At 37.0% G+C, this 21,879-nt stretch overlaps 1 protein-coding gene across 1 annotated transcript in view; it reads left to right on the top strand.

Annotated features, from left to right (window-relative positions):
* SPOPL (speckle type BTB/POZ protein like) overlaps window positions 1–21,879 on the top strand; it is a 40,402-nt gene that overhangs the window by 2,835 nt on the left and 15,688 nt on the right. The window contains exons 2-3 of the mRNA XM_026673525.2: window positions 17,697–17,834; window positions 19,581–19,702. Of these exons, the coding sequence (XP_026529310.1) occupies window positions 17,757–17,834; window positions 19,581–19,702 (200 nt within the window). The 5' untranslated portion in view covers window positions 17,697–17,756. The remainder of the gene's footprint in view (window positions 1–17,696; window positions 17,835–19,580; window positions 19,703–21,879) is intronic.

Genomic DNA, 21,879 nt, shown 5'->3' with positions numbered 1-21,879 from the left:
AATTTTTTGCTTGTACATTAGTTAGCATTCACAATCTAGATTTCTGCTTGATAGGATTCCTAAAAGTTTTTCGCATATCCTTTTTCATACTGACTTTAAACTGATAATTATATTTGCTGCATAACTCCAGGAGCAATGAAAATAGCTATTAAAATGGTATAGACCCTTTTCGTCTGTAATCTTCAGGAACCACATTGCACAGCAGTTTGAAATATTCCAATAATAGGTTTTGCAATTACTACCCTCTAGTCCTAAATGCACTTAACCTGGATGCAAGTTAAATTATTTCAGTGGAAGTTCAGCACAGCTTATTTGGAATCAGTAATGGCTCAAATTAATCTGCTTCAACCTTTTTTTTTTTTTTTTGTACTTACACAGGAAATGAATCTCTGGTATGTTGCAATTGCTGAAGTCACATTGTAGTTACTGAATCACACTGTTTACTACAAATTAAATGTCTCATATTTGGTAGGCAAGTCTTGATCCTCCTATGGCAATAATTATATTTTAATTAATAGTTTTCAAGCACCTCAAGTATGTCGGATTGTGTTTCCTTCTACTCTGGTATAAAGGGAAAGTGGTTTGTGCTTGTTGAAAATTCTCTTCGAACATAGTGAATTCTAAAACTGCTAGGTGTTACATATTTTACAAAGTTCAGTGAATATGCAAAAACTGGCATTAGCTACCAAGTTCCACAGAATTCTTATAAAATAATTTTTCTTGATTATTACTCTATTGGATGACTATTGTGCACTATTGTACAATTGTTTCATGTTGTATTATCTGTTAATGAGTTAAGGTTCATATCTCAAAAGTTCAGTCCAAGGGGTTAGAGCACAAAGATAAATTCTAATAAGCATCTTTAGCCTAAACATATTACTCAGAAGTATTTAGTTAAATATTTAGAAATTCACCACATCCAGATTCAAGTAGTACAAGAAAGAAAATTGATCCTAACAGAAGCTGATCTTGCTTCTGCAGGCAAATATCTTTTAAGGATAGGTTTTTCTAAAGTGTGAAGGCTTTTGAATTTGCTCAAAAGTGCTAATTATGTGCTTGAATTTTGAGTCTTAAGGATAGAAACTTTGGCCCACTGTACCATTGCATGATTACACTTGAGGCAATAGGTAGATAGAACTTCAACATGGACTCTTAGTAAAAACCTTCAACCAAGCATGCTTTAACAATTACAATTGTGTGATAACATGCTTTTATTTATATATAAATATATATATTGCTTAAAAATGTAACATTTGACAAAATTAGGAAGCCTAGCAGTGACCTTACATTGCAAATATTTGAACTACCAGTTCAAAACAATGTGTTGTTTGGAAATAGTTGCTATGCAAGTGTAAAAGACAATTCTTGATTTGTCAATTAATATATTTTCCAATGCTGTATCAATTTATTGGAAAGAAAAGTGCACGTGTGAATATATATTTAAAAGGCAGCTTTTACCTTGTGGTTGGAAAGTAATCTGTGTATTAAGTGAATGGATGAAATAGTTCTACTTTATCAAAGAAGTATCTACCAGGAAGATGTAGTATGCTCACATTTTCATTTTGTAGATTCCTGAAAGGAAGAATTAGGGACTATTTTATATCAGTGAAAGCAAAGGTCAGTGATGGCTAACCTTTTCATTGTCGCGTGCCGAAACTGCGTGTGCATGTGCGTGCAAGTGTGCCTGCACCCATAATGCAATGTGTGCGTGACACCCCCTGCGCATGCGCAGTGACACCCCTGTGCGGCATATGCACCTGGCTTCTCTGTGCATGCGCATGTATCTCCCATGCGTGCCCCTCCCCCCACGCATGTAGAGCAGATACCCAACAATCAGCTGGCTGGTGGGAGGCACGCTCGCATGCCCAGTGGATCTGCGTGCCACTTCCAGCATGCGTGCCATAGGTTTGCCATTGCGGCCCAATGTAATGCATATGCTTTTTGCTGATAGTAGTTTTCTTTTGTGGTTTGAAAAAACCCCCTACTGTTTAGCACTTTGTAGCAACACATGTTTGGTAACAGATTAAGCCCTTCTAGATCAGGGGTCGACAACCTTTTGGACCTCAGGGACCACTAACTGGTTCTGTGGGTGTGGCCTAATTTGTGGGTGTGGCTTGATGGTCATGTGACTGGCTGGGCATGGCTTGTATGTAAATATTATAAATATTTATATAAATATTGAATATTTTTATAAAAAAGAGCAACTTTTACCCAAAATCAGGCAAAGCAGGCAGAGGGATTGAGTTCCTCACAGAATCACAGATTCATTCAGAGATCTATCTATCTGCCATTGGCTAGCTCAGTCTGTCACATAAAATTTGCTTGCAAGCAAACTCACAAAATTAACTCACAGCACACCATGCATGTAAATATTGAATTTTTTTATAAAAAAGAACAACTTTTACCCAAAATCAGGCAAAGCAGGCAGATTGAGTTGCTCACAGAAACATTAGCTCAGTCACTCAAATTTGCTTACCATGGAGTCTGCCTGAATTTGCTTGCAAGCAAACCTTCAGTCCTAAGGGAGGTTCGGCTGTGCTGAGCCGAAGAACTAAAGACTAGCTAGAAAGCAAGAAATCCAACCATTTCTTGCTTCCTAGCTAATCTAAATCTCCCGACACAGCAGAACAGATAGATGATGGTCGGAAAAAGGAAAAATAGCAATTTAGCAGGCGAGTTTACCAGGTGAGGAGTGAGTGGGTGGGGAGGGTTCCCGTGGGCCATGTGGGCAGCGCAGCCTTGTGTTTCTGCGCAGCCTGGATTAATTGCTTTGTGGGGGTGCTCTAGGGGTGAGATTTCTCTGCGGCCCACCAAAATTTTCTCACGGCCTACCACCGCTGTTCTAGATGATACTATCACTACTCTCTAATCCCTCTGAAGTTTTTTGAAGTTGGCCCTGTGATTGTCTGCATTCATGCTGACTTCAGACTGTTGACAACAAATAGGGAATACTATGAGTCAATCAGTTCTCCTTTCAGTCAACCAATAGGAAAGTACAAAAATGATAAATCAATTCCTGTGTCTTCAACTACAGCAGCTCCTGGAGTAACAAAAATCCTCTCAGGACCACTATTGAAAACTGAACAATTGCTATTCCCACCCTTATGTTTATAAGAACTGCTGTATGTGGTAGTCTGGCCGTTGTGCAAACCAAAATCTGTTGGGATGAGTGGTAAATTGTCTGAATGTCAATGTGTTATTCTTCCTGCAAATATGTTCCTGTTGAAAGCCACAGTAATGGTAAAACACTGTAATTTTCCTATGAGACACTTTTGTCCAATTTCAAGTAACCCACAAAGACTGGGAACTAAACTAAGGCAAGCCTATAAGTAGGCTTAGTTAAACCTGTTCCTTATTTAGATGCATTATGAAAATTCTTAGAAGGATTAAGATTGAGTTTGCTGATAATATACCTATGCTAAATATTAAAGAGTGCTGAGTTCAGATTATTGAAAGGAGGATGAAGAAATCATTCTTTCAAATGGGAAAGTAGCCAAGTCCTTAGTCCATGAAGTTTGCAATTTTAGTTGTTATGACTGAGATTGAAAAAAGTTGGTTTAGTTGCTTAAAGAAGGTAATGTCTTGGGAATGCAGAATGTATTGGTTTGCTATTAGTTGAATGTGCTTCCAATGTTAAACAAGATAAATGAAGTTATGATTTAAAAATATCAATAAGTTGTTGAATTACATTTCCAACATTTGGCATTTACCTATTTATAAAAAATGTTGGATTTATTATACTCGGGTTGCCAAAATGGGTATATGTTCCTACAAAGATTGACTTGATGGAATATGTTCACTCTCGGATTCTGCAAAGGCTCATTATGAGCATAGAGAAAAGACTGGACAGATTCAAGATTCAAGTTGTTCTTAAACGATTTGAAACAGTTCTTATAGATGCATAACTGTTGAATTTTTCATTTTTCCCTATTCCAAGTTGTATGTGATAGGGTATTCCTTTTGGTTTTTGTTTTATACTTTGTTGTGTTGCATTTATGTTATACTAAATCAATTTTAAAGGGGATACAATATTCTTAAATTGGTGCAGATATCAAATAGGAAAGGTTCTAAGTTAAGATCGAATCAATTTTTTCTTCTCTCTTAAATTAAAAGTACATTTGTTTTCCTTTTGGCAAGTAGTCTTATAAGGCTACTTTATGATTCATTGTTAAAATGACATACTAGTGTCATTCAATAGACTATTGTTTTATCTTCTGCATCCTAAATTCATCATAGGATTATTTCCTTTGTTGATACCATAACATAACATAAATTGATAGGTAGATTAAAATTATTGCCTTAACCTACTGAATTAATGTTGCATTTCAATATTAGATCAGCTCACATATTTTATTTATATCTCATGCTTCAATTCTACCACAATCAAAATGAGTGTCAGTATATACTGTATTATTAAAAAATCTATCGTAACATATAAACTAATTCAGAAGATAGTGATAATACCCACATTAAAATCCACATAAAGCACCAAAGCCAACAACAACAAAAACCCATGACCAATAGAAGCAAGAAGCAGGATCATGTAACTAGCAAGGTGAGTTTAACTTTGAATATTATACCTTACTGTATACTCATTTGCTTCCTATTCCCTGGATGTGCTAATTCTTTCTCTCATTTCCTAGGTATTCTAGCCATACCTTTCTATTATGTGTTAATTTCATAAAGAGGCTAAAAATTGGGCTCTGCATTTAAAAAGAAAGAGAGGTAGTTGAAGAGTATGGACAGGAAGAGAATGTGTGATCGTAAAGTTTTTGCAGAGTAAGGCTTCAATTTATCTTACGATGGCTTCAGCTTGCTTGTTTTTTTTTCTAGGTGGCCATGTTTTCCTGGCCATCCCTGTAGTGAAGTGGCCATACAGGTTATAGGCTTGGAGCTGAGAAAGAATAGATTAGTTGTGCAACTGACAGTCTCATCTCCACCATTTCAGTAGCTTAAACATTAATAGAAAATTTGAAACTCTGCTGCAGAATGGTGGTGGTGGGAAGTTTATGAGAAAAGGTACCCGAAAGTTGACATTGTTAAATTAAGTTTTAATTGTTCACAATCAACTGGCTCTCTAAATAAATGATAGAATATGATATGTATACAGATATGGCTAGTATGTTATCTCTATGTATAGGTTGGTGATAGATTACCCAGGCTTATGCTTCTAAGGTTCAACCAGTTTTCTCTGGATGTGAGGTCTGAAGTAATCTGGGAGTTCATAGCAACCATGGATCTGGTCCAATTTATTCACATATTGAGTTACATGAGGGTCACACATTGGAATTGGTGGTTGGTTTTGGGTAATGATATTGTGATCTATATTTTGGAGATGTTAACATCAATTGTTTGTCATGAATGGATCACTCCCTTTGGGCCCTAGAGTTCTCTGCAGTTCCCCAGGTACCAGATGCATCCAGTGCAGTTTCAGAGGGAGCTTGGAGTTTTTTCCCCAAAGTTCTGTCATGTAATTCAATGGATATCTTCATTGTGGTTAGAATGAGCATGTGAAGAGTGATGGAGGGAATTGCACCTGTACAGATTCTCTATATATGTGGATCTTGTAGAGTGCCATTGTTTATTGAAGAGTTCTGAGAGAATAGCGGTCCAAGAGATGCCTAGGACATCATTCAGGGAAGATAAAAAGTGAAGTCAACCAAGCTTAGGTAAGAGCCTTCATTAGGACTTATCTTGTGGGGATAAGGACAATGAAGGGCACTTATTTGCCCTAATTATATATATATATATAGTTGCCTAATAGAGGTGGGGGAGTATTTATGTGAGGAATATTTTCAGCATCTGCTAGACAAAGTCCTTCAACTTTGCTCATAGTTGGCTTGGCAAATCCAAGTAACCAAGTCATGCCTGAAAGGTGTTTAAGTTGGTTGGTCCTGAGGAAGTAGGCAGGGTGTTTGTGACTGTGAATTCTGCAACTTGTGTTCTGTACCCATGTCCCTCCTAGTTAGTTAAAGACTATTAGGAAGAAGCTCTTGGTTGGGTTCAAGCAGTAGTTAATGCCTCCCTGACTTCTTAAGAGGCCATCCTTGAACCCAACAGTTCTCGACAACTTTCATTCAGCCTCCAATCTTTCCTTTTTAGGAAAGGCTGTTGAAAAGGTGGCTGGTACTCAGCTAAAAGGTGCAGTGGATTATCTGGATCCTTTTCAATCTGATTTCAGGCCAGGATACATACTGAGATGGTACTTATGTACGAGAGCAGGGGTGTCAAACTCCCGGGCCGTAGGCCGGATGTGTCACATACTGCCCCCGCCCCTGCCCAGTTAAGCAAAGGGCGGAAAAGACCATGACGACGTGAGTTTGACATGCCTGTATTAGAGGATGGTGCAACATCCTAGCCCTTGTAGATCTCTCAGTAGTTTTCAATACCATTGACAATGATGTATTGAGATGATTTTTGGGAGGGAGAGTGGAAGGCACTGCTTTGTGTCTAATCTCTTCCTTTCTCCATGGCTGGTTTGGTTGGTGTTGGTGAGGGGAGACTTCAAGCCCTAGGCCCCATGGCAGTGTGGACAGTTCTTCTCTCTCTTCTCTTTTACAAGAAAGGTCATTTCAGGTCGCGTGAAGTAGTGAAACTGGGATCGTTGCCCATTTCCACAAGGCTTAATACAGCTCGTGTTCCCCCCTCCCTTCAAAGGGCTTCACAGCCACAGAAACTTCAGAAGAGATGGAGTCATTGATTTATTCCCTCACTCATAGTTTACTCACAAGCATCCACACCGGCATTCCAAATGCCAGGCTAATTGGGCCACAACCTGCCATTTTCAGGGATATCCCAGGATCCAGAGGCAGCCTCACTCCACTCAGGCCCTTTAACTTACAAAAATAAATGCTAAGGTAAGGTGTAGGGGGCGGCATAGGAAAAAAAAGGAGGTAAAAAGCAAGCAAACAAGGAAGTGGGAGGAAACATCTGGGAATTTACCACTATTTTACAGGCAAGCAAGAGGGCTGCCAGTCAGCTGCCAGGACCACAGGGGTACTGTAAGCATATCCTAGAGGGATTTTGGCCTTAAGCTTGTCTTGGCAGCTCAACTGAACTGCTCAAAAATAAGATTGCTTAAGAGCAGAGTTTGAAGCAGCACCTCATCCCAGCCAGTGCAAAAAAATTTAGAGGGAGGCAAAAATTATCTGCCACTTTACAAGCTTTAAGACTTTTGATTGTTTTAAGTACTCAGTAGAAAAGACGTGGTTATATGGTTACATCAACTTGCAAGACCTAGGAGGGTAAAGTCAACTCGGAACAACAGCCCTGTTATGTGCCACAATAAAGCATTGTGTACAGTTATCTACTACACTGCAGTATGTCCAGTCCCTGGAAAACAAAGAAACCTCATAGCTGGTTTTTGCAGTGTGGTGTAATCAGTGTGCTAATGGTACCCAGCTATACGTTTCCATCCTTGGAGGCTGTGAGGGGCTGGATGAGGAGGAACCACCTTTTGCTCAATCCTGGTGAAATTTTTGTGGGTTTGGGCCCCCAGGACTAATGATATGCCATCTTTGACTGGCCAGGGTTCCAATGCCCCAGACAGAGCTGGTGCACAGTTTGGGAGGGTGTGTGTGGATTTTGGACTTGTAGATATTCTTTGATGAGCAGCAGCACTCGTGTCACTTCCTGTTTGCTTATGGCAATGTGCTTTAAATAGGGCTGCCCTTGAAGACCACCCAGAAGTTACAACTGGTCTAGAATTCAGCAGTGTGCTCCAAGGTTCAAAAATACTACACCCCTATTGTGTGAATTGTACTGATTCCCGGTTTTCTTCTGGGTACAATTCAAGGTACTGGTTATAACTCTTAAAGCCCTACATGGCATGGAAACAGGTCATCTGCAGGTCTGTGTCTCCCTGGGGATACCTAATTGCCCCACCCAGGCTCCAAGTTCCTTCCTTTAAATACTGCATCTTGTGGGTCCTCAGAAGTGTGCCTTTTCCCTTGCAGCCCCTGCTCTATGAAACACCCTCTCTCTTGAGAACTGTACCTATCCTTTTATCCACAGGGTAAATGATTCAATTTCCAAGCTCAGATTGGGTAAGAATATGCGATGAGAATATAGGTTGCATCAAGTGTGGTTGTGGCCCCATTATTTTTAAAGTTTTATCATTGTTTATGATTGTATTTACAGTATTTGTTAATTGGCTATAAGCCATCCAGAATTGGTTTTAAGATTGGTAGCTATACAAATGCTTTCCTTAATGATTTTAATTTTTTTTTTAATTGATAAAATAATAGGATCCAAAAGAAAGGCAAAAAAGTTGAACAAATAATAATTACTAAATATAGAGTTTTCAAAAAATGTAGTGAGAAAACTTTCTAGTAATACATCCTCCCTGATCTTCCAATGGCTAACTTACGATTTAAATATTTTTGCTTTCAGTTGAACATTAATCATTGTTGTTGGTTTCTGCTAACGTCCTAGAAGTCATATTCCAAATCCCATCTTGCTGTGTAATGCATTGCATATAAAGGAGACATTCCTGCCTGAGTTTGGTTAAACATTGCAGCATATTCTCCAGTTCTGGTCTTCCAATCTGATATTGTTGGCAAATCTTTCTTTTACAATATTGTGCAAGGTCTGTTCTTGCTGCTATCAACATATAAGTTAATTATTTATATTTTGTGAAAACAACCTGATAAAATACTTGTGATTTCAATTCAAGTTTTATTTTTAAAATACTTTGAATGTTTTGATGTATTTGTTCTTAAAATACTTTGAATGTTTTGATGTATTTCTGATATTTTGTTTTTAGATTTTAGGGGAGTAAATGCATTATTTGCTATTTGGATATTTATTCTAGTTAATACTTACAGAGTGTAGTAAAAATTCAAGCGATGGCCTTTTGATCTGTTCTCTTTCTTATTCTTGCTTTTTAATCTGGAAATATAATGCATAATTTGAATCACATTTTCTAGAATACAAAATAATAAAACAAACCTACATATTTTGCTGAAACATCACCATTCAAACTAAAAATAACCTCTAGAAAGTTACTTAAAATACCCATTAACACTTTCTTTAGTTAAAATACATTCAAATAAAGGTGAACAGTGTTCCCAGAATTTAACATGGCAAAAAAATGAAAGTTTTCCAGCTCTGGATAATAATCTGTATCTAGAACAGCTTACATTCTACAGTGATACCTTTAACACCATCAAACATCAACATCTGCCTATCTCAGATCCTTTGGAAGAACTTGATAATAGTTCAGTGACAGTACCTAGTCAACTTTAGCTGTTCTTGGAAAGCGAAGCAGAGTTGAACCTTGTTGGAATCTGGAAAGGAATCTATTACAAAGTCCCATGGGAAGGCAGCAAAATAAGACTAGTTCACAAGAATGCCACAGGGACCTCTGCATGAAGTCCCTTGAAGCCTTGCAGAAGACTTATAAAAAACTTTGCCATTATTTTAATCATAATTGATTGAAGTGAGGATCAAGCAAGCAAAAATTCTGGCATACTTCCATTTACACTAGCAATGTGGTTATCAGTAATTAATTAGAATGAGGTTCCAAAGCATTATTCTGCTTTGGAGAATTTAAGTGTTAAAATTTCCCTTCCTCATCATGTGGCACATAGAGTAGTCTCTAGAATTTTTAGAAATTCTACACTTTCTAGATTTTCCTCCTAACCCAACTCCCTAGCAAAATAATTTTGAAAGCTATTACAGGTTTGTGTATTTCTTATTAAAATAAATAACATGAAACTGATCTAAGGACAGTCATTCATCCATTTATTGAATTTCTAGGCCACCCAAATTTAGAATGACTCTGGATAGTTTCACAATTAATAGCAAATAGAAGATGATGCCATATAAGCAAAGAAAAGCAAAGATGAAATAGCAAGCATTAGCACAAACTGTTCCCTACGAAGAACTATTAGTTCTGGATGGTCCTGTGGCCAAATATTTTTGGAAAGTGGGGAAAAATTCCTTCTTGTCCTGTTAGATGTTTTAGTTATGTTTGGTAGCATTGATCATGGTATCGTTTTGGGTGACCTGTGATGTTGGAGATCAGGGGCACTGTTTTGGAGTGTTTCCACTCCTTCCTAAGTGGGCATTTCCAACTATTGTTGGAATAAAAAGATCTCCTGGGTACTGTAGAACGGGGTTCGTGTAGAGAGAGCTCACTTTTTCCCCATATTAATATCTTCATGACTCTGCCGGGTAGGTTGTACATTTTTGGGGGAATAGATATCGTATCATCAAAATACTGATGGTAACCAATTTTATATCTCTGTGTTAGAGTGAGCAGGAAATGTGATGGAATTGTGGTTTTACTTGAATAAGGTAAAACGGACTCATTGAATACAAGCCATAAGTTGGTACCTTTTTGTTTCCATGGATATTCCATCTGTTGTTCTGGATGGGGTTACATTTCCTGAAAGGACAGGTGTACAGTTTGATGGTGCTCCTGGCTTCTGCTAAACCAAGAAGTGGAAACCAGGGACAGAAAGCCTTTGGCCAGTTTAGGCAGACCCACCAGTTGTGCCCTTTCATAGACCCAGAGTTTCAAAAGACAATTACCTGTGACCTTGCCTTGTCTCAGCTTATTGTAGTTCATTCACATGGGACCTAGAAGCTGCAGTTTCCTGTTTGCCGCCTAGTACTAGCTGGTTCAGTGTTGTTGTTTTTAACTGGAACCTTATAGAATGTTTCATATTGATGGGTAATTGCCCTTTTGTTCTATCTATCCCAATCTGTAAAAACATTGAAGGCGGAAATAGGAATGGAAAAACAAAGTGCTAAAAAAAATCTCCAAACTACGAACGAGTTTCCAACCTTAAACTGATATGCTGAAGGCTCGGAATCGTCAGACTGGAGCTAGATCATCCTGGCAAAAGGTCCATGAGGTCACCAAGTCAATGTCAACTGGAGGGCACATAATCCATTGATTTCTCTCTTGATCCATGTCCTTCAGTGTCGCAAATTCTCCACATTAGCATTTGATTGGAATTTATAAACTCTAGAAATTCATCTCTTTGTGATATTTTTGATCTGTTTTCTTTACATAAGAAAAATGGGCATAGTTCTTCCATATATAGTTGGCACATCTTCAGAAGAAGTTTCTTCAGTTGTTAATAGTTTGAGTATTATAAAATTGCCTTGAATATAACAAGTTATCCTTGTCATGAAACACTTGCTATTTAGATTCACTTTCCATTTCCTTTTTTGGCCTACAGTCCCCCATAATTATGCATGAGCTTTTTAAAAAGAAAAATATGATTGAATGACAGTGTTAGAGATCATATGTCTAAGATAACAGAAAGGGAATGTCCCTTTGTCTTCTCTTCTTTGCTGCCTCTGTCTACTTCCTCCAGAGCAATCTGGGAAGCTGACAGATGGGGACAGTTAGATATTACTCACATATTTAATTCCAGAGGATTTGCTTGCCAAGTCAAATTCAAACATCTCTGATACATTAGTCCTTATCAGTTAATTCTGTGGTGCTGTGCTATAACTTTCTCAGTTACACTATATGAAGTAGTTCTTACACATCAATCATTGTGCTTCCCCCCGCCCCCACCATGATGAAATATTATGCACATTCAGGACATATACCTCTTAATTTCTCACTCTTCCCTCCTGCTCTGGTAGCTATTTTGCTTTAGCAAAAATGGCAGACTTCATGCTCCAGTAATTGGAACAGTGGAATAAGACTGAAAATCGGGGTTCAAATTTTCTCGCACTGGTGACGTTCACTATTATTAATTGAGTTCATTCCCATTATTATTAATAACAGAAATGTAAGCCATCCATAGCCTCACTTTAAAATCCTACCCTGCCACAGATACTAAAAGAAGAAAAATTGATCAATTTTCCTGGTCAATTGAGTGGCTTTAAGATGTTGTACTGTCATTAGCTTTCCAAATTAAAAAAAATATTGCCCATGTAAAGCCAGCCCAAGCTTCCCAGATCCTGTCTGCTGCCTTTGCCATCCCGCTTGCACCGCCTGTTGCCCCCCTAACACACCCTCCATCCTCCCGAACTCCTTCTCTGGGACTCTCACCTCTTCCTGCTTTACAATCTGCACCATCCTGGGGTTTCAACAGTTACTGGGAGAGCCGAGATTTCTGTTGCTAAGCAACACGGTCACATGACACCATGCTTTACAACCACATTGCTTAGTGATTGCAGTCTTGGTTCCAATTGCTGTTGTAATCCAAGGACTACCTGTACCAGAAAACATAAGAAAATGCCGTTTTATCACAAAAACTCAACTAGGAGATGAGTGGAGGATAAATATACTGTTATCTCAGTTTTTTCTCACTTTGCAAGCATTCGTGATTTTAGTAAATGTTGCCATGCTTTACAACCTTAATCACATTCTTTTTGAGTTCTGATGTATAAATCAAGTGCATCCCTATTTACATTTGTGAATCAAGAGACTGGAAATTAGGAAATATTCGTTGTTTAACCTTATCACCAAATATGATTATATGCTTTTTAATTCCCTCCTATTCCCCCTTAGTTTTTTTTCCAGCCTCCTGAGCTTCAGAGTCCTATGTACAAGTTTTTTAAAAATTGTACTGAGACAAATTTAAAGGTTCCTGCTCAATATGGTTTCTTTGGCAAAGCAAAGATGAGCAGAAATGGTAATGCGTAAGCTTATTTAGGCTTATAGATATCTCTGGTGCACATCTACTGTGCATAATGCAAGATGGGACAGTAGTCAGAATTCACTTTTTTTTCAGCTATATGACAACAGACCCATACCCCCTTCCCCCACCCATGCCCTTCTCAGATTGGCATCAGATTTTTCCCTCAGTTTTTAAATCAATAAGAGATACAGACAGAACATCATCAGTGTTGAAATATAAGTAAATCAGCCCCACTATTTATGCAAGCAGTGACTCTTCTCCGTTTCCCATATCCTTAGAATTGCTTTTTGGAACACCCAGTTTTGCAGTGTATTTGGACAAGCAAAAGTACCCTGAGGGATTCAGTGTACAGATAGTCCTCGAGTTGTGACCCTTCAGTCAATGATTGCACAAAATTATGATGGCGTTGAGGAAGGGGATTACAATGAGTTTTTAGAGTTCCGGCTGTTGTGATCTGATTGCAATCCAGGTGCTTGGCACCCAGCTTGTGATTATTATATTGCAGTGGGCCATGATCACATGGCTCACAGCTCACTGCAATATAATGTGTCTCTGTGTGTGTGATTCAAAACAACAGTGTTTTCCCACAGGAAAGCTTTTTATAACTTATTTCAAATCCATCTGGACACTTTGTAATTTTCCAAAATGAATGTCCTAATCGCTATTTATCTCAAAAGAAAAAGAAAAATTCATGACTTCCAGTGGTGACATTGGGACAAAGAGAGGCGACGAAGAATGGGCTCTTCATCCCTTTTTCTTGGTGCTGGAGCAACCCTGTGGGGTACACAGGAGTGATTAAATGAAAAGTCAGTATGCAAACTCTGTGTCCTTAGAGGTGCCAGCACAATGTGGGTAAAGGTGGCTATTTTTTCATATCCTGAAGTTCTAAATCTTCCAGAAACCACTTTCTTAAAGTCTCCTCATGAAGAGTAATTACAGGTAGTCCTTAACTTACAACAGTTCATTTAGTGACCGTTCAAAGTTACAACGCACTGGAAAAAGTAACATGATCATTTTTCACAGTTATGACCTTTGCGGCATCCCTATGATCATGTGATCAAAATTCAGATGCTTGGCAGTTTATCTTTCATATTTATGACCATTGCGATGTCCCAACATCATGTGGTCACCTTTTGAGACCTTCTGACAGGCAAAGTCAATGGGAATGCCAGATTCATTTAACAACCAGGTTACTAACTTATAAATTGCATTGATTCATTTAACAACTGAGGCAAGAAATGTCATAAAATGGGGCAAAATTCATTTCACAAATGGCTCGCTTAACAACAGAAATGTTGGGCTCAATTGTGGTTGTAACTCGAGGACTACCTATATTGGGAACACTTGTGGGGAATCCCAAGTCCTCTCCATGTCCAGAGAGGAATCCTGAAGAGTCTGTCCATTTGCCAGCTCTTCATTTTGCCATAGTTGTTGTCTCTATTCTCAGTGGAACCATTTTCAGTTCGCCATTTTTTCCCCTGAAAGTCCTCATTGTTAATATTGAAATGAGGAGGGTTTTTTGCTTTGGTTTTACACAAACCTTGAAGGAGCAGTAGCTTCCCTTTATCTTTCATTTTGGAGGTTGTGTATATACTTTCAGTGTATGTGATATTTTGATAAAAGCTCTTGAATATTGTTCATGTGCAGCTGCTTGGTTTTATTTTAACGTTTAATAATAATCAAATTTATTTCATATAGCTTTCCTTAAAATCATTTTTTTCTAAATCAATTCCTCCCTCTCTTCTATCAATATTTTATCCTGCTGTCTACTTGTATCATATATTCATGATTTGTATTAACCTATTATCTACTGCTATATTTAAACTTCTTGTCCATCCTTATCTAAGGAGAAACAAACAACTCCAATTTTAGTCTCTTTCAATTTTCTGATATCTGCTAGGATAAAACACATTATAGCTACATTTTAAAGCTCAAGAGTTTTAATACAGCTATCAGACAGTTTAAGGCAAAAATGATTAATTCTGATGGATTTTCCTAAAGGAAAAAATAGTTGTAGTTTTAATGCTTCAATAAATTTTGTGTAAAAGCTGCTTAGTATTTAAATGACTTTTAAGACTTCAGAGCTTCCACAGACATAGAATTTTAATAATCTAGAAAGTCATGTTGGAGAGAAGTATTTGTTTATCAAGTTTAATATTAACTGAATACCTGCTTTTCTACTATAAAGCACTCAAGGTTAGTATAGGTGCATTTGTCAGGTTTTTTAAAATGTAATCCATAATATTGTTAGACATATTTTATTATCCTTTCTAACATGATTTATGGTAGACAATAGCATCATTCTAATTGTCTAGCTTTTATTAAGCCAGGATAAACATCTTTGGAAAAATGTCTTGCCAAATGTTTCAAAAGGCAAGCACCAGCATTCTTTTTGTGGATGTCTCTGTGTATTGGTAGAATCATTGGACCTTTATATAGGTAGTCCTCGACTTACAAGAGTTCATTTAGTGACTGATGTTACAACGGCACTGAAAAATGTGACTTACGACCATTTTTCACATATATGACCATTGCAGCATCCCTTTGGTCTTGTGTTCAAAATTCTAACACTTGGCAACTGATTCACATTTATGACGATTGCAGTGTCCTGGGGTCATGTGATTACCTTTTGCCAAGTGTCAGAAGCAAAATTAATGGGGAAACCAGGTTCACTTAACAACCACGTTACTAACTTAACTGCAGTGATTCACTTAACTATGGCAAGAAAGGTTATAAAATGGGGCAAAATACACCTAGCATCTATCTCATTTTAACAACATAAATGTTGGGCTCAATTGTGGTCATAAATTGAGGACTACCTGTACACAAAGATACGTGTGTAGCCAGCTTTATGGCATACAAGATGGGTGACAAACAAATTGAAATTAAATTAAATAAATAAATCTTACGTACGTACATTACGTGTATGTAAAACTTACATACATACATTACATGTATATACAAACATGCATACATGCATAACATACATGAGCCAAATTCTTGTTTAGATCGGGATTTCCTCCTGCTAAGAAAAGCATCCATCCCTCATGTGGAAAGGAAGAAGGTGACTATTTCCACCTTCCTTATCCTGTGTTTCCTCTGAAGATTTGCTCTAGAGACTCTTCGTGTTTCCTGAATGGGCATCTGTGGGGAGCGAACATCTTTAGCCTGGATCAGATTTTTTAGTAGATTTTGAATGAACCTTTGTTCTCTCAGCAGGCTAAATACAATGCACAGATTTATATTGGGGCTGTTCTTCAAGGCATTCAGCAGGGGTCCTTCACAAAACATGTTAAGCCTGATGATGCACCCCTGTGTGAAGTGTTAGAACAGTGCATCCTTTGTGAAGCTCGCTCTGCTGCTTTAGAAGTTGTGCTCAACTGTCAGGTGTGTGGGTGCAGGGGCAACCACTTTGCTAAGGATTCCAACCGACCCCCAAGCCTTCACACCGGCTAAATGAGTCTTCGAGGTATACGGTTGCTTTAATGCTTGAGGAGAAGGCACTGGATTGGGGAAAATAGAGAGTTTCCTCTTTAAATCACCACACAGCCTTTTCCTTCTTACTGAGCGCTAGATTAGAGTGTTTGTTTTTTTGGTTAGGAAGATTCAGAAGGCAGTCTTTCATTATCATTGAATCCTGTAGGTCTTGTTAAGGATTTATGTCCTTTCCTTTGAGAAGAATAAATGCAAAAGGTCCTCTCCTGTAATACAGTTCTACCGATTTAGCAGATCACTCCTGATAACGTTCTGTCTACCGGATGGATCCCCCCCCCGCCAACTGTATCTGGCTCCTTTGCTTTCAGCCTTCTGTAAGGTGGCTTAAACTAGCAAGTTCAGGCAACATTTTAAATTAAACTAGCAAAACTGAGTTCTTGTTTTGTTTGAGGTTTCATTCTGTTAACTCAAATCTGGTAATACCTGTGTTTCATGGGGTTTTATTGCATTCTAATGTATTTTGTGTTTGCAAACCACTTGGAACTTTTGGAGACGTAGGCATAAATGAAATAATAATAATAAAAGGATCCTTTATCAATTAAATATCTAGGTAAGCCACAGCAATTGCAGTTGGATATCGGACTTGAGAGGGGCAAAATAAAGTGGTTAAGAAGATTTTCCAACAATTGCTATAGACATTTTTGATTGATTTATTTCAAGTCTATTTAAAAGATTTTTTTTTAATGTATAAGTAGACAAAGGTGATACTAAATTAAATTGTCAGGATTTAAAATATAATTTTTATTTAAAAATTTAAATATAATTTTAGGCCAGCTTGGTCTAGACTCTAGAGGTTAAGGCACAAGCTAGAAACCAGGAGATGGCGAGTTCTACTCCTGCCTTGGCATGAAAGCTGGCTGTGTGACATTGGTCAGTCATTCTCTCTCTGCCCAGTCCACCTCAAAGGATTGTTGTTTAGGGGAATATAGGAGGAGAAAGAAGTATTCGGTATGTTTGCCTCCTTTAGTTATTTATCAAATTAATAAAACTCTAAAAAAATAGTACAGCCTTCAATTGATGGGGGAAAAAAACCCATCAACATTATAGTAAAATAAAGAATTTGACCTCCGTATGAAACCTATCAAAAGCTATCCATTAATCATTGGTTGAAATAAAAAGGCTCATTTTATCTTGCAAACTATTTATTCTCCATATGTTGCTATTTCCTTAAAATGATGTGCTATTATCAGTAGTTTTTATTCCTTCTCATTTATTATTTTTTAATCTTTTATCAAGTTTGTGGGCTTACAAAAGCTGCTGTTTTCCCTATAGTGAGGCAAGTTGTTCTGCCCTTTGACATGTTAGTTTATAATCTATGTAATATCTTTGTAAACACCTTTTAATACTTTCACCTTTTAATACTTCTAGGTACTAAAAGTATTTTAGGATGAAGTTCATACTTCCCCCTTTCCCCATTTTCAGGTTTTAATCAAATAAGAACAATAAGCCTTGGGGAAAGAAGAAAAATACAGTTCTTTATCTTAGTATTTTGTTCACTTCTTTGGCATTTCATATCTTTATATAGAAACTGTGGATTAATAATAACTGTGAAATAGTGATATTTCTTTGCTTCTATCTTGATGTTGAAAGGAAGGATACTGACAGCTAAATTGCTGCCTTTATACTGCAAAAGAGTGCCATAAAGTGGGGATGTCAAGAGTCCCTACTCCTTCACCTTCTGGAGAGATGTCCAGTGGACCTGTGGCTGAAAGCTGGTGTTACACACAGGTAATGTAGTGTCTGAGTTCAGAATGTTATTAGCATACTTCTTGTAGTTCAGATTTGCCCTTTTGGCTACTTATTCTCTCTCAGTCCAGCCCTATTGCGTGGTGTTGTCATGGTAGGGATGAAATGGATATCCCAAATAAACTGCCTTGAAATCTCAAAGAAAATCTAATAAACTAAGTAAAAATAAATCAACCTTGAGAAAGAGGCATTGGCCAAAAATAATGATAATAGCCATACCTGAAAAGCCACCCAAAGAAATATTTATGATTCTGGTTTTCAGAAAGAAGAACAGGGAGACAAAAAAAGTTGGATAATGACGTTTTAGCAAAAAACCCAATATACAAACACAAAGAGCAAAAAGCAGTGACAGTTTTACAGCAGGCAGAAGATTAAATATCAAAGTTTGACAAGTTGTCAAAAAAGAAAAGAAAAGATGAACAGCCTAAAGTCTTTCAAGTGTTCAGCCTGTACCTGACAATGATAAAGAATAGCCATTGGTAATTGGTCACTTAGCCTTTCAATAATGAACCAAATCTCAACAGTTAGCATTACACAGTTCAGTTGTATCTCTGTGTTTGATGGAATGCAGTGACAGTCTCTCTCCCCCCTCCCCCATTCCTTTGAGTCAATTTCAGCTCCTTAGGATGACATGCCCATGTGAGTTTTTTAGCAGTGATATGGAAAGTGTATACAATTGCCTGTCTTCTGGATTTTTATTTATCTATGACTCTGGCTTCCTCGGGCAGTATCATATCAAAGATTAACCAAACCTAATTCTCTTTAATTCAGAAGACCAGAAAATTCTAGTAGAAATGAATAGTAAGGCTGTTCATGCTTCAAAAATGATTGGGTAGTCCTACAGAATGGAGAGGGGCACAGCACTTTTTTTTTTTTAAAGCAGCCACATCTTGTTTCAGTTTTTCATGTGAGTCTTAAAAATGTTGTAGCTGCTTTAAAATGATGCTAATCCTAAGGCATTTTGAATAGTCTTTTAAGTCATTTTCAAAGTACATAGAAGTGTCACTCTTTATGAGATGGGCGGCTGTCCAATGTGATTAATAAATAAATAATACAATTATATAGTATGCAGCATACAAATTTAAAAGGGATGTTCTGAAATATCCCAGGGCCTAGTATCTAAAATTTAAAAAGTTAATACATTATTACATGTGTTAGCTTTTTGAACTCTGAGAAGCTATTAAGTTTCCTATTATTAATTTATTACTGTTTCCATTTAAAAGAAAGAGGGGATAAAATGCTGTAATCTTGTTCTTTAAAACTAGGATGAACAAGATGAATTATCTCAAAATGAGAAGCTTAAGTTTTATGCATTAGTAGCTCTACTGCCTAACATGATCATCAATGAGACACTTATTTCTTGAGCAATCCATAATACAAAGAATTAGCATTATTAGCAATTGAATTAGTCAAATATTAGAAAGCAAATTAATCACGAATACAGCTTTCTCAAGACTGGGAGCCTACAGATTTATTGCTCTCTAGGACTAGGAGTTAGTAGTGGCAATTTTTAGTTAATGGAAAATAATTATACAATGTGTTGACATAGTTTCTAAAATACAAAATTGAGCGATTCCTTATGACAACTAAAAGACCATTAATTATGCAAGTTATTGTTTTGTTACCTTTAAGTGGGTGAGCAGTTGATTTCTTTGGTAATTTTTTAAAATTAGGTTTGAAAAAGATGAACTTTATAAATTTACATTACTCTCTGCATTTCTTATGCAGGTTAAAGTTGTGAAGTTTTCTTACATGTGGACCATTAATAACTTCAGTTTCTGCCGAGAAGAAATGGGTGAAGTTTTAAAAAGTTCAACTTTTTCTTCAGGGCCAAATGATAAAATGAAATGGTAAGATAAATTCATTAATTTCTTTGTTGCCTTAAATATAAGAGATTCCATGAACATATAATGTGTCAAGTTAGGATACAATAACTTTCTTCAAATGTTAGAAGAGTTGCCAGACATAATGTCCCAAAGGTGCTTTTTCAAGAGGCAACTGGATACCAGTCACGATGACAGTTAGCACAGCTAAAGGCTGAAATACAATTTGTCATACATATTGTAACATATTGAAATATACTATAGTGATTTCCAGCCTTTTCTCTGATGTGAAACTTTCTGGGGATTGAGCACACAGGGCACCCAAAAGAAAAAGGTGGGGGGAAAGGGAAGCTCCCCCTCCATACCCACAGCAACCAGTCACAGCATAGATTGCCTCACGCAGGAGCCAGAGCTCTTGAACCAGTTAACTGTGGCTATTAACTGTGTGTTCTGATTCATTGTACAACCCCACTGATCCAGCTACTAAATTTAAATATTGTAACAGATAAACACTGTGTCATCACTGAAAACATTAGGAGACCACTAAATTATGGGTTGGAAATGTACACCTTTCCCTATAATATCACATCTGACACCTTGCCCCAACCAACATTAAGTAATTAATATAAAAAATATAATGTACTTGATGGCAAAAAAAATCTTTTGTGACCACCAGATTGTCAAAGTTTTGACGTTTCTTCCTAAAATCCTGTAAAATGTGGTCTATAATGGTGCAATGTGGTGCAAGTTTGACCAATAAATATTCATTTTTTGCATTTGCATATAAAATATATTTATTGTGTTTAGGAACCACTGATGTAGTTTTCCATTTATATAAAACTAGCTTCTCATTTTTTGACTACTGAAACTCTATAGGGTTCATATATCATGCTAAACTACATTTGGTTTAAACATAAATTGCTAAATAAACAAAAATAGGTGGTTACTTAAGCAAATCTGAACCGGGAAGCCATGTTAATTTAGTGTAGGTCTCTGTGGTTTTAACTTTATTTATAAACCAGGAATTCTTGTATGTTCTATTTTAAGTGCTTGAATTAGTGTAGTGTAAGAATGTTTTCATGTAATTCCCTTGTTGTTTATGTAACATTAATATTTTGATTATAATCCATTACTTTTGTCCCTGAGTGTGTGAGGGAAGCATGCTTTCTGAAAGCTTGGGATTATTATTATCCTAAGCGTCTTGTGGTGAGATGCAAATTGAGTAGATCAATAGAGAAAAACATGCTTATATTTGGTTTTCCTTACAAAGCGTATGTTTTTTTTTAATCCATGTGTTTTGAACATACAGATAGTTCTCAACTTAACAATAATTCATTTCATAACAGTTCAAAGTTACAACGGCACTGAACTATTTTTCACACTGATGACCATTGCAGCATCCCCATGGTCACGTGATCATTTGGCACCTGACGTATTTATGACGGTTGCAGTATTCCAGGATCATGTGATCACCTTTTGCAACCTTCTGACAAGTAAAGTCAATGGGGAACCAGATTCACTTAACAATCGTGCTACTAAGTTGACAACTGCAGTGATTCACTTAACTGCTGCAAGAAAGTTCGTAAAGTGGGGCAAAATTCACTTAATATCTATCTCGCTTAGCAACAAAGATTTTGGGCTCAATTATGGTCGTAAGTCAAGGACTACCTGTATTTACAGGCAGTCTCCATTGAGTAGCTGATAGAAATCACCATAGATTGTATTGAAGCTTTTTTTTTTTTTTTTTTTTTTAAAGAAAATGAAAAACAGATGGGGATGGATTTTGTCACTTTGTTCTGCACTTCACCCCATATTGTTTTAAAGAGCCCTGTAAACTTTTATGGTGAACAGGAAAAATAGATTTTTCCTTGTGTTAAGATATTTATCAGATGTATTTTTTCTAGAGCAGCTATTCTACTTTATAAAAGACTGAAAACTTGCCATTGAGGTAGGAGAACAAGATTAGAGTTTAAGATAAGTGGATAGCGGATGTGACACTAATCCACAATAGTGGAATATTTGAAGTTTGTAACTTTGGTTGAGGCCATGCTACTCAAAAACATTTTTTTCAAAATATCAATCTAAAAGAGAGAGCTATTTATGATTCCTTGTAAAGGGACCTTATTCTAGCAGGTTTGAAACACATTACCCTCTAAGTCCTGACATAAATATGTCTAGCTGAGGACAGTTTTTATTCAGCATTG

This window comes from Notechis scutatus, chromosome 1 (genome assembly GCF_049901735.1).
Source record: "Notechis scutatus isolate UNSWTSFEM ecotype Mainland chromosome 1, rNotScu1.2, whole genome shotgun sequence".
Lineage (NCBI taxonomy): Eukaryota > Metazoa > Chordata > Lepidosauria > Squamata > Elapidae > Notechis > Notechis scutatus.
Note: the sequence above shows the minus strand (reverse complement) of the source record. Positions and strands in the feature narration are given on the sequence as shown.